Source organism: Haliotis asinina, chromosome 5 (genome assembly GCF_037392515.1).
Source record: "Haliotis asinina isolate JCU_RB_2024 chromosome 5, JCU_Hal_asi_v2, whole genome shotgun sequence".
NCBI lineage: Eukaryota > Metazoa > Mollusca > Gastropoda > Lepetellida > Haliotidae > Haliotis > Haliotis asinina.
Window position 1 is genome coordinate 55,370,926 of NC_090284.1, and position 11,650 is coordinate 55,382,575.

An 11,650-nucleotide genomic window follows, 5' to 3' on the forward strand; every position below is an offset into this window, starting at 1 on the left:
ACCTCTCCTTGCGAGTACATCTCAAGTTGAGTCGACCAGCAACTCATTAAAGACTTGAGTAAATCAAGTAGTCGTTCAGGGAGGTCAATACACTGAAGAGACTTCAGAATCCATTTGTGAGGGACAGAGTCATATGCCTTTTTGTAGTCAATCCAGCACATGGAGAAGTTGCGGTGGTACGTTTTAGCCTCTTCTAAAATAATTTTCTGTCCAAGAAGTTGATCCTTGCACCCCCAACATCCCTTTCTCTCCCCCTTCTGCTCTCTGTAAATGATCTCATTGGAAGAGCAGTAAGATGACACAAGCTTTGTCAAGCACCCTGTGAATAATTAGTATTGAGTATTCAAACACGTCGTAGGGCGGACGTTTTTGGGATCAGTCAAGTCTCCCTTTTTGGGAAGGAGTATTGTGCGACCTTTGCAGAACCATGGAGGAACATCACCTGTGTCCACAGGAGAGTTAACACAGTGACGTAATTGTGTTTGGACACAAGGGAACAGTTTCCAATACCGATTCCGAATGCCATCAGGCCCTGGAGCTATATTAGATTTGGACTTATTAACAACACTTTTCAGGCAATCTGGTGAGATGTAACAGAGAAACGACCTAGTTACGTTCACATGCATTGCATGGTCATAATCACTGTCCCATGGTGCCTCCAGGTTACAGTTGCCGGGTACAGACCACAACTGTTTCCAGAGTCCCATGCCAAAACGGCAAAAGGCAGTTTGGAGAAAATTGAAATTACAGTACAAGACAACAAAAGAAAAGGTACTTCTCCAAATTGTCGATTCCCTTATGTCAAAAATCAAAACTTTGGACTGAAAGATAGAAATAAATGGCAAGAGAAAAACAAACTTATCAAGCAAAGTAATCTTTTTAGAAACAATGGAAAACAATTCTACAGGCAACGTAACACGAGTGGCGAAGGTGACCATGATAAATGGCCTCCTATGGATGTCAATGAAAGATTTTGGAAACAGTTGTGATCTATACCTTGCGACATGGATGGCATCACAGCATATTTTAAACGACATGATGGCATGGCTCGCTGTTTTCACTATCGTCTCCGCCGTGGGTGTGGCTTTGACTAAAAGGTCCATCAATGGTACGACCCTGAACATGTCAGGGCGTCCTGGAAAATGATGCTTTCAAACTTCTCTGGAATAGGCCAGTATATAACCTGAGACGAATTCCTGCCAACAAACCTCATCTTGTCCTTTCTGATAAAACCAATGAAATTATTTATATCAGTGAATTTTCTGTCCCTTTGACAGCAATGTGACTGGCAAGATTCATGAAAAGCATGATAAATATGCTGACCTCGCCTTTGAAATGACTCGCTTGCCCTTGGATTGGTACCTCCTGATCTCTTGGCGCAGATCAGGAGAGCGCCCTGGATCTCCACCGGATGCACAGCCCTTCTGACAATCTGGGTAACCCAGAGCCTTTATATTCTCCAGAAAGTTCTTGGTGGGTTCGACTAGTCAGTGTTTCCTGGGAGAAGTCCCATTCGCTGTCTCGGCTGCGTGTAGAGGGGGCGAGGGCCCTGAACTGATGATGAGCCTTACCAACCTGACTGTGCCAGTATCACGCAAATCCTCTCTGCTGCATATCTGTTAAACATTCAACATATACAAAGAATATTCAAATTATCACTGCCACAACTATCACCATCAGGACAGTGTGCATCATCATCATCATCATCATCATCATCATCAAAAACAACAACATCGCCACCAAATCCCTGGTTACTTCTCGTTTCCATTGATTCAGCCATTATTCAGGGACTATGCCAGTTCTAATACATCTTTTGAATACTAGAGTTCGTTCGGTGAAAGCTAAAAAGATCTCGAAAAATAGTCTCATACAAAATAGTCGATATCATTTCAAAGGCGGTAACATGTAACCTACATCTACAACTGGCGTGAATGCGGTTCGAGGATGCAGAATGTAGCTGTCAAATGTTAGTTCTGGGTGGAGTGACAATCCGTTTATCCCCACTCCACAGAAATGGAGACATTTTAGGCTACAACTGAAAAACGTGCTATCCTTCAAATCACCGATAGTGTCTGCATTGTCCGCAGAGAGTGTATGTATCGATGTTTATCAAAATGCTCATTTGAGTCAAGATTTTGAGTTATGGGTGGAAATTATAGACGGAGGCAACTATCCAGCAATACCCAATGCTTCCTCCATCCGCACTCAACATGCTTTGTACATAACGTAATTTGGTTCCTTCCATTTTGTCAGGACGCTATCACGACTACAAGGAAGGAGACTCAAAATGAGTGCAGAAGTGAAATCCGGGGGTATTTCAGCATGGAGAAGCTGGTTTACTCTCAGGATGAAACATACAGCAGAGAGTTACGTGAGTAAAGATAAAGATAAAGGCTAAAGAGAGGGCTTGCTGTAAGACTCTTGCTGACTTGTTTGATGTATCGTTGTATAAGCAAGGATAAATGTTTCGGAATTCGTTGTCCTTGGTTATCCAACTAATAAGATGTAGAACCAGTCATTCATGAGATACGACATTTTTAAACTCGTACCCATAGACTTTTTTCACCTATTTTCTTTCTTACTCTGGTTCTTTCTTACTCTTCAAACGAAGCAAAAATTATATTCATGGATAGATTGTATTTTTACGACTGGCTTTTCACAATATATGATATATTAAAGTGAAAGATATTTGCGACTTTCAAGTATAAGCTGCTGAATCGCCCCGTTTGTTGAAAGTGTTTACTAAAAGCGCTGTATGTCATTAATAACATATTAAGTAAACGTTGTTTAAATGTATTTATTTAGGCAATCACAACGTCGTCTGGAATGCAATGGATTGCCCGGGTAAGTGAGTAAGCAAACTCAAACATGATACCTGTGAAAGAAGAGTAGGTGTTTTCCTTTTATATCTATACATTCAATTTCAAGAGTAGTTTTATGATTATTTTGAAACATCTTGCGGGTTTTATGAGTCAATGAAATGTAGCCAAATTGCACACTGGGAATGCAGACTTATCCGTCTTAGGCACCAACTCGAGGAAAGTTAGTTTGACCTAGTGTGACCACCGTGGGCATTCAGAACTGCATCGCCTCGGCGTCAAACGATTAAGTCTCAGAATCTCCTGTTGCCCAATCGCAGCCCAGTCTGCCTGTAGTGCCTATGCGATTTGCTGAAGCCAGAGCTGGGGCTGAGGGTTACGGCGTCGCACCCGTCTGTCCAGGGCATCCCGCAGATGTTCGATCGGATTTTAGTCCGGTGATCGTGAGGGCCAGGGGCGCACATAGATGTTGTGGTTCTGGAGGAAGTATCTATGTGTGACGTGCTGTGTGGGGCCTGGCATTGCCCTGTTGAAACAACTCCGTCTGGCGATCGATAATTCAAAGGAGGTGTGGACGTAGGGTTTCATCACAGTACCGTTGAGCTGCCAAGTTGCCCTGGATCACCACCAAGTCACCTCTTCGGCAGGTGATCGTTCCCGACATCATAACACTTAATCTGTCTACCTTGGAAACCCAAGCGTCGGCGAAACGTTCACGTCGACGCCTGTGCACCCGCATTTTTCCATCGCGGCGTTCCAATAGAAATCTTAATTCATCACTGAACAAGATTCTACGCCAGTTGGGTAGGTTCCAGGCCTGAACGTTGGTGCGCCATTCAACTCGATGTCCACGATGTTGTTGTCGAAGTACGGGACCAAAATAAGGCTTTCTGTCACGTAAACCAGCCTCTCTATACTTGTTCCTGAAGGTCTGTGCAAAAAGCGTCGTCAGTCCGGGTATTTGCCGAGCAGTAGTGGTCGCCGTAGCTGTTCGAAGACGCAGGTGATGTACCCGGATGTAGCGATCCTGCGCCTCAGGAGATAATCGATAGACAGCGATCAACCTTTTTACCCAACATTGGGACTATCATTCTGGTCCCCAGCTTTAACGTGCATTGCATGTGAATTGTGTATTTTGTGACACTACACGCCGAGATTGAAAATCAAGTTGTAAAATACGTGTATTTGTTGTGATGTTTCAAGACATAAACACCATAGGACTCATAAACAGAGCGAAACCTTATGGTAAACGAATCACATTTTAATTTACTATATTTGTCACAATTTAATGTAATCCTAGAGCTTACTTTTGCATTCCGTTCTAGGAACAGAAGAAAGCGGGGAACTAGATGAAGCTGCGGAAGAGGGAGAATATATCGCAAGGCCGTTGTTACAAAGTCTGTATAGCAATTAGATAGACTTTCGCATTTAATACCTGAGATTGTATTGTATGCTCGCCTTCTGACAAACACTCGTGAACGTGTATTGAAAAACAGACACGGTCAAATCGATCAAAACACATACTGAATATCATGGGCAATCTAATTGTGACTCTTGTCTTTTCATATTTATTTCTGTATTTCAAAGGGTCTGTAATCCCAGAAGATGTAAATGGTGTCAACAAAGCATTGATGAGTCTAAAATCCTATTGTCAGGTACAGTGTTCTATGTACTTATTTCACAGAGAGTACTTCCTTATTATATTATGACTTAAGTGTATGTCAGGATGAATCTGTTTAAAATTAGGATTTATCAGCAGAATATTTTCAACATCACGGTCATAGGAAGTATGGAATATATTATACGTTTTAGAATGATTCTGGACTCTTGAAGGTCCCGGATAGAATAGGCCTTCAGCAACCCATGCTTGCCATAAAAGGCGACTGCTTGTCGTAAGAGGCGACTAACGGGATCATTGGAACATTTGAATTTCTACTTTTAAAAAGTAGAAAGTTTTGAAATTAGTTTTGAAAAGTGCTCAAGCCATTTACAATTCTCAGTTCTAATGTCAAATCATCCCAGAGTGGTGGAGCTGCTCCAAAGGTATTAGTCCTTGTGTTTAGAACACAAATCATGCAATGACCCATGTCCTAGCACCTTGCTCGTTCATTCTCTGTCTCTTTCTGTCACATCTTCATGTCTAGAATGAATATCATAATTGTACGTTTTAGTGTTTCATGTTAATATACACATAGTGTGCTCAAGAAAAGGCAATTATTGTTTTCAGTACAACAATCTTTGTTTCAGGTTGCCTCACGGCGTCTCTGCGATGTCATCCCCATGATCATACAGCAGCACGTGTTCCAGAAGAAGGTGAAGACCTTGCAAGAGTTGCTGATTGGCATGGTTTCTGAAGAAGGAAACATTGACCTTATCAAGGAGGAGGAAGATATGGAACTTAAGAGGAAAGAGATCAAGTACCGTTACGACAGACTGTTAAAGGCGGAAAGAGAGCTTGAACAAATCTAGCTTTCGCCGGGACAGTACAATACTTTTATTACGCTCATTCAGGAATACTCGGCTTGAGAGGTACAAATATACAGTTAAGAATGCATAGCATGGACGGATGGTACGTGAAAGATTGTACAGTTTCCATGAAGGTATTGCAAATATATGTTTAAAACACTTATTTGGTTACAGTTGAGGTGAAATTTTGTGCCACCTACCCACTTAGGTAGGTAAATAGGTGAATGATGGCAGGTCGTTCTAAACAAAAGAAAATGAAGAGCCAAGGAGAAAAAGGTATATGTCAAATATTCTTCAAGGACATATTCAGTTTTCAATATGCGATAAGTGCTCCTTCAGAAGAATTCGGAATCTCTGCGTGTCATGTTTGAATTCCTACATCACCAGGGAGAAAAATGATTTCACTGGGAAAGACAGTTACTTGCCTCGGTCAGTAACAGCTATAGCCAGTTTCATTAAAAACACAGCCTCCACAGATATTATCCACTTATGATTGCTATTTTTTCTGCAGAACTCATGACAACGTTTGTCAGTCTCTGATCTCTCCTTATTTTTGTCTCTACATATTATAATCCTTACAATCCACTTTAGCGTCTTCAATGTAAGGACAAGTGGCAATAATTTTTACACCCTCGTATGTGGTTAAAGTTAAGGGTATGGTTCGTTAGATATATTAAGACGGATAAAGTTCAACTATGCCAAGAAGCGATGACATTTACTTTCTGAATGAAAGACTGAGACTTCTCGATGTTAACTATTGTCCGAACAGTTAAAAGTGATTTTGAGGAACAGTTCATGTTACGTGTTATCAAATCTGCTCAACATTTAGTTCATTTTCATCGTATATCACATGGGTGTCTAAATATCGGTGATGTGGCGAAAAATACAGAATCCTGCGGTTGAGAATCACACATGCTCAAAATACGCAACTACGTTCCCTGGCTTATGAATAAGAGATAACGACATCAGTGTATGATGATATATATCAGCAACCAATTCCATGTTTTGCATTAACACTTGCACGTATCCAATCTCACGGCTGGAAATCCAGTGAGCCAGTATCTTTACCTGTTTATCCATCTGTGTTATGTCGTAGTCCACTTCTGCTTACTGCCAAGTATTGTGATATTTCTTCAGTTTTCTAGTGCTTTGTAGCCCGCCTTTATATTGTGTTCTGGTAGTAACGTGTTAGAGCTAAAGACTAGTTTTAAATTATGTGTCTGTGGTTTGCTAATATGTTTTTGCTGTCAGGTGTTTATAATCCGATTGCATTCATTGCGTATTTTGAACTTTACTTTGCGTATTTTAGTGTATATGACTGAAGACTGCCAATGTGACTGTACATTTTTACTTTGACTCTCTCACACTCTATTTGCTACGACAGCTACATTAAAAGCAACACTTTTGCGTTGACATTTTGTAATGTTGTATGATTTCATGACTCGCATTGATATAAATACAACGCAGTTTTAGTCGCTCGCTCACTCACTCACTCACTCACTCACTCAATCAATCACTGTGTGAAATGGCAACACAGGCACCCCTGTTTATTCCTGGTTGTTTATATATTTGATTTAATACAATATATATTTGCCTATGAACACCTCCAATACAAATACCAGGAATTTGGCACTTATATATATACGGTAAGGTATGCTTTTAGGCAAGCTTATCAACTTATTAGTTACTCATTGTAATCCACTGAATTTATTCAGAGAATATTTGGAACTGTTTTGAAGTGTCATTTTTATATTTGACTTCACATGGTGCTTTGAACTATCTCTCTCTATTTCCATTGATCTTTTCTCTTTTTGTCACACTGAACGATCTGCACGATCTATATTAATGTTTTGCTGGTGTGGATTGTGTTTTCCTTTGAGAAATAGCTTGAATTATATACTATATCTTCACGCCGTATGTTGTTTATGTGTTCTGAGATCTTTTTGTCTAATGTGAACATTGTTCGGGTAAAATGAGCCTTAACATTATTTCTTTGTGCTAGATAGTTCAGTATTTTCAAGTTACTCAATGCTATTTTAGCTGAAAGACATATTGCTAAGAGCGGCGTAAAACCGTACCCTCTCACGTCTTTTCTAAGTGAAGAATATAATCCGTGGAACCGAAGGCAGTAGCCGACAAAAGCATATGAGAAGATGGCAACCACCACCACCCAACCCTTATACCTCTATCGTCCACTTAACTAAATATCAGAAGCCTGATAGGCCAGGAGCATTAGACATGGCATGATAGCAACACATTTGATGCTTGTGCTTTTGGTCAAATTTATCAAAATGTCTACTATGGTTGACTTAATACATTTTCAGCTGTTATTGATGAACAGAATTACTATCTTCTCAAGATAGATGCTTTTATATTTTTCTTGAAAAAAATTACCATTGAATCCATGTGAAGGTGATAAACATACGTGATATATGTTGTCTGGTAAGCAGTACAGGAAGTACATTTCTCTGAGAAAAACAACGTCACCGGTGGGACGAGAAATCATGGATTTCATCATGATTTTCCAAAAGATTTAAGTAAATTTTGATTTTGAAGCAATTCAATGACATTATGGAACAAATAAAATAGATATGATGTGATATTTGGGTGAACTTTATTGAAGTAAGAGTTGAAAACTGACAGAACAACATAAAACACAACACAATGATGGAAAGATGCTGAATGCCAACCTGTGGAAAAGACATTCAACCGATCTTGTTGGAGCTGGTGAAAAGGGTCTATATATCACATATGCTTCACATGGAGTCGATGGCAATTTTTTTCAAGCATCTATCTTGAGAGGATATTAATTCTGTTCACCAATAATAGCTGAAAATGTATTAAGTCAACCATAGTAGACATTTTAATAAATTTGACCAAAAGCACAAGCATCAGATGTGTTGTTATCAGACCATTTTCTATTGTCTTATGTATGTGTGGGCAACAAGTAGTATATTGTACTGAGATGAGCTTTCATTTGATATATCACATGGCATAATTCTTGACAAAATATCTGTGTGCATATTCATTTTAATGATTTTGGCGGCCATCTTGAAATTGGCGGCCATCTTGAAAATGCCACAGTGTAGAATTTGCAGAACTTTGTACTTTGCACATGGCTATGATGTTTTGAAGCTTTCCTAAAAATGTCAACTTTTTACTATTTTTTCAATGTTACCTACTGTTTGTGTCTAATGTTCCTGGCCTATAAGATATACTACAGTATGTGCAAATGCGCCGCGAGTTATTCTGCAGTTCACGATACAGTGTTCAACAAGTACTTCGAAATGATGGCGATCGGATATTTACGAGGAATGACAGAGTCGCCTGATGATATCGCAACGCAACGCATAATCAAGCATTCCGTAGTTCAAGGAACAGTATCCCACCAGGACTTTCAAACGGTGATCACCAAGAATGATAAACCAACAATACACACACCTCTGACACATTACCAATACATTATGCCATGTGGGACTACCCACTAAGGGACAGGTACTTCTGGATTGTATTCACTAAAGATCCATCCAAACGATTTGTTTGCTAAAGAGTTCCGGTGACGGCAATGTCAAAGTATTGACGGGTAATTGTGTCTTCATCCTTGAATCGTCAATGATACAGTATGAACTCTCCAGACATTGGGCGGTTGTGTGCATTTGCTCTGGACGAATGCTCGCCATTGACCCTCACCACGTCCAATATGAAAGTACTTGCTGCATTACATATACTGTGGTAATTTGTTTAGTTGTCTTCCTTTAATTACACAATGCCATTTAGAAAGTGGTCAGTTGTAACAGGTGTTTTATTCCTGCTTACTTCGCTTCGCACTTTCTTCTGTTAATGGACGAATACAAATGCTACTTTTACGAACGCATCTGACAGAATGTGATAGTCCCCATCACATTATACACAACAGAAAGAAAGTTTCAACCTGCTTTTGTGTCATAAAGACACGGAACTATGCCTAGTACGGTCCTATTCATGTATATATTGAAGGCACAATTACCTGCATTTTGAATCTACATAACACAGTCAATGGACTGTATAGAGCTAACAAGCCCTGTATTTGTCTCATACGAAAGTATTCCAACTGCGTACCAAACCTGCGTGGTACTGATTTACTTGAAGTCAAACGAGGACCCTTAATATTATCCACATAAAGCCAGTTATCAAACCCAAACATTGTCAATCTTTTATTAACCAGTTGTGTATTAGATATACGTTTTACTGTAAATGTATCTGACGTTTGTCTTCAGGGCGTGAGGTGTTATTAGTAAAATTGTAAAAAGTCACTTTACCTTGACAGGCTCTCTTTCAGGAGCTGCATATTTACTTTTCAATAAAAAGTAGAGCAACCTGAAGTTTAAAGCCTGGTAGAAAGAAAACCCATTGAGGAACATTACAATGACATTCATCTTGTGTATGCAGCATCATTTGATGTTATCACCACACGCAAACACAATGCATGGGAAGCACGTGCACAGCGCGAGAGCCTCTTACACGTGCATGGTGTGTCATTATGAATCTTCACGTTTTGCAGGCATGTCGATAAATAACTGTAGGCCATTTTTCCGATAATTTCCTTGCATCTGTGCATGGTCAGCGTTTTCACGCTCGAATCACACACTACTGACTAAAAAATTGAAAACCTGAAATGTTCATGTCATATTCCAGTCACATATCAAGCGGCATAACTGAACGAACAGTTTTGATTTGAATGAAATCCATGTGGTGATGCATTCTCAAAACATCCACATTCTTTCAATACCATATATCTCCCACTTTCGACAATCGTACATTGAAAGTACAGCTCCCCTACCTTTTTTGAAGAATATATTTCAGAAGCAGCACAACACTAAAGTAACATCGCTACATATCCTAACATATCTTGCCGTTGATTTCAACCCTGAGACCTGCTGTCTTGCCAAGGAGATATACACTGATGACTGCGTAGCGGATGCTGTCACACTGGAGATGGCCCAGATGTATTAGTGGAATTGCTACCTTGACTTTAATCTATGTAAATGCAGTTTTCTATTTGTAAGGTGAGACAGATGTGTACTTAATCAGACAACGCTTAAAACACAGTAGTTAAATACATCCTTCTGTTTGATAAATCATTGAGACGTGTTTCGACGAAATCCGTTTACCATCAGAAGAAGGAAGGATATGTGAACACACTGTTCATGTTATATCGTTGAATATATTTGTGATGGTCGGGTAGCCCATTTGGTGCACCGTAGATCTGGGTTCGATTCCCCACTTGTGCGAAAATGTGTGCAACCTATTTATTGTGTCTCCTGTCGTGATATTTCTAGAAGATTTCCTTTCATATCGTACAGGAATTAGGACACTCACACAGCCAAAGAAGATACACAGATACACTCATTGTATTTCAGTCCCCTAAAGCTCTTTATAACCCTGCTTACCTTCCCCTTGATATTTGGATTGTGGTGATGTTTCGACTGAACCCGGGTTCTAAGCAGGCGGATTCCCATTCAATTCGTCTCGCTACGCCAGATGGGGGTGAACAGAGCGGATTACAGACATCGAAAGACACGTTGACGGCTCACGAGGACGAAAAGTGTGACATGTTGACAAATGAAACCTAATGGCAACGAAAAGACTAATCGAATCTATATTTTACGCTGCAATTAACAATATTCCAGCAATAACACCACTCAACCCCTAAGAAATGGGTTTCACAGTATCTACCCACGTGACCTGAGAAGGTCCAGGGCAGAAGAGGCCTTCAGCAACCCATGCTTGGAAACACAAGGCGACTATGCTTGTCGTAAGAGGCGACTAATGGGATCGGGTGGTCAGGCTCGCTGACATCGGTACCCAGTCGCGCAGATCGATGCTCATACTGTTAATCACTGGATTGTCTGGACCAGACTCGATATTTTACAGACCGGCGTCATATTGCTGAGTCCGGCGCAATCTAAACTCACTCACTTTAACCCATGTGGAGAATCGAACCTATGCCAAGCGAATGCTTTAACAACTATACTACCTCACCGCCTTTTTCGGAAAAGAACTAACAGACATGTAAAAGGCAGGAAGACTAAGAATCTCCAATGCTGAGAAACAGCTCACTACCTCACCGCATATTTAGGAAAAGAACTAACAGACATGTGAAAGGCAGGAAGACTAAGAATCTTCAATGCTGAGAAACAGTCTCACTACCTAACCGCCTTTTTAGGAAAAGAACTAACAGACATGTGAAAGGCAGGAAGACTAAGAATCTCCAGTGCTGAGAAATAGTCTCGTATATCATGGTAATGAGGGTGATAAGAAGGAAACATGGCGCCTTTCAAGAAATGCACCCTGTACATCGAAAATTTAAACAGACACTACATAAT

The 11,650-nt window shown here is 40.2% G+C and overlaps 1 protein-coding gene across 2 annotated transcripts in view; it reads left to right on the forward strand.

The window, feature by feature from the left end:
* Positions 1-7,195, forward strand: part of LOC137284843 (interferon-induced GTP-binding protein Mx-like) — a 34,007-nt gene extending 26,812 nt beyond the window's left edge. Inside the window, exons 11-15 of one of the 2 annotated variants that reach the window (XM_067816860.1) lie at positions 2,254-2,371; positions 2,806-2,844; positions 4,145-4,216; positions 4,407-4,474; positions 5,067-7,195. In XM_067816860.1, the coding sequence (XP_067672961.1) occupies positions 2,254-2,371; positions 2,806-2,844; positions 4,145-4,216; positions 4,407-4,474; positions 5,067-5,288 (519 nt within the window). In that variant the 3' untranslated portion in view covers positions 5,289-7,195. The remainder of the gene's footprint in view (positions 1-2,253; positions 2,372-2,805; positions 2,845-4,144; positions 4,217-4,406; positions 4,475-5,066) is intronic. The other variant, XM_067816861.1, reaches the window with a different exon arrangement.
* The last annotated feature ends 4,455 nt before the right edge of the window (positions 7,196-11,650 follow it).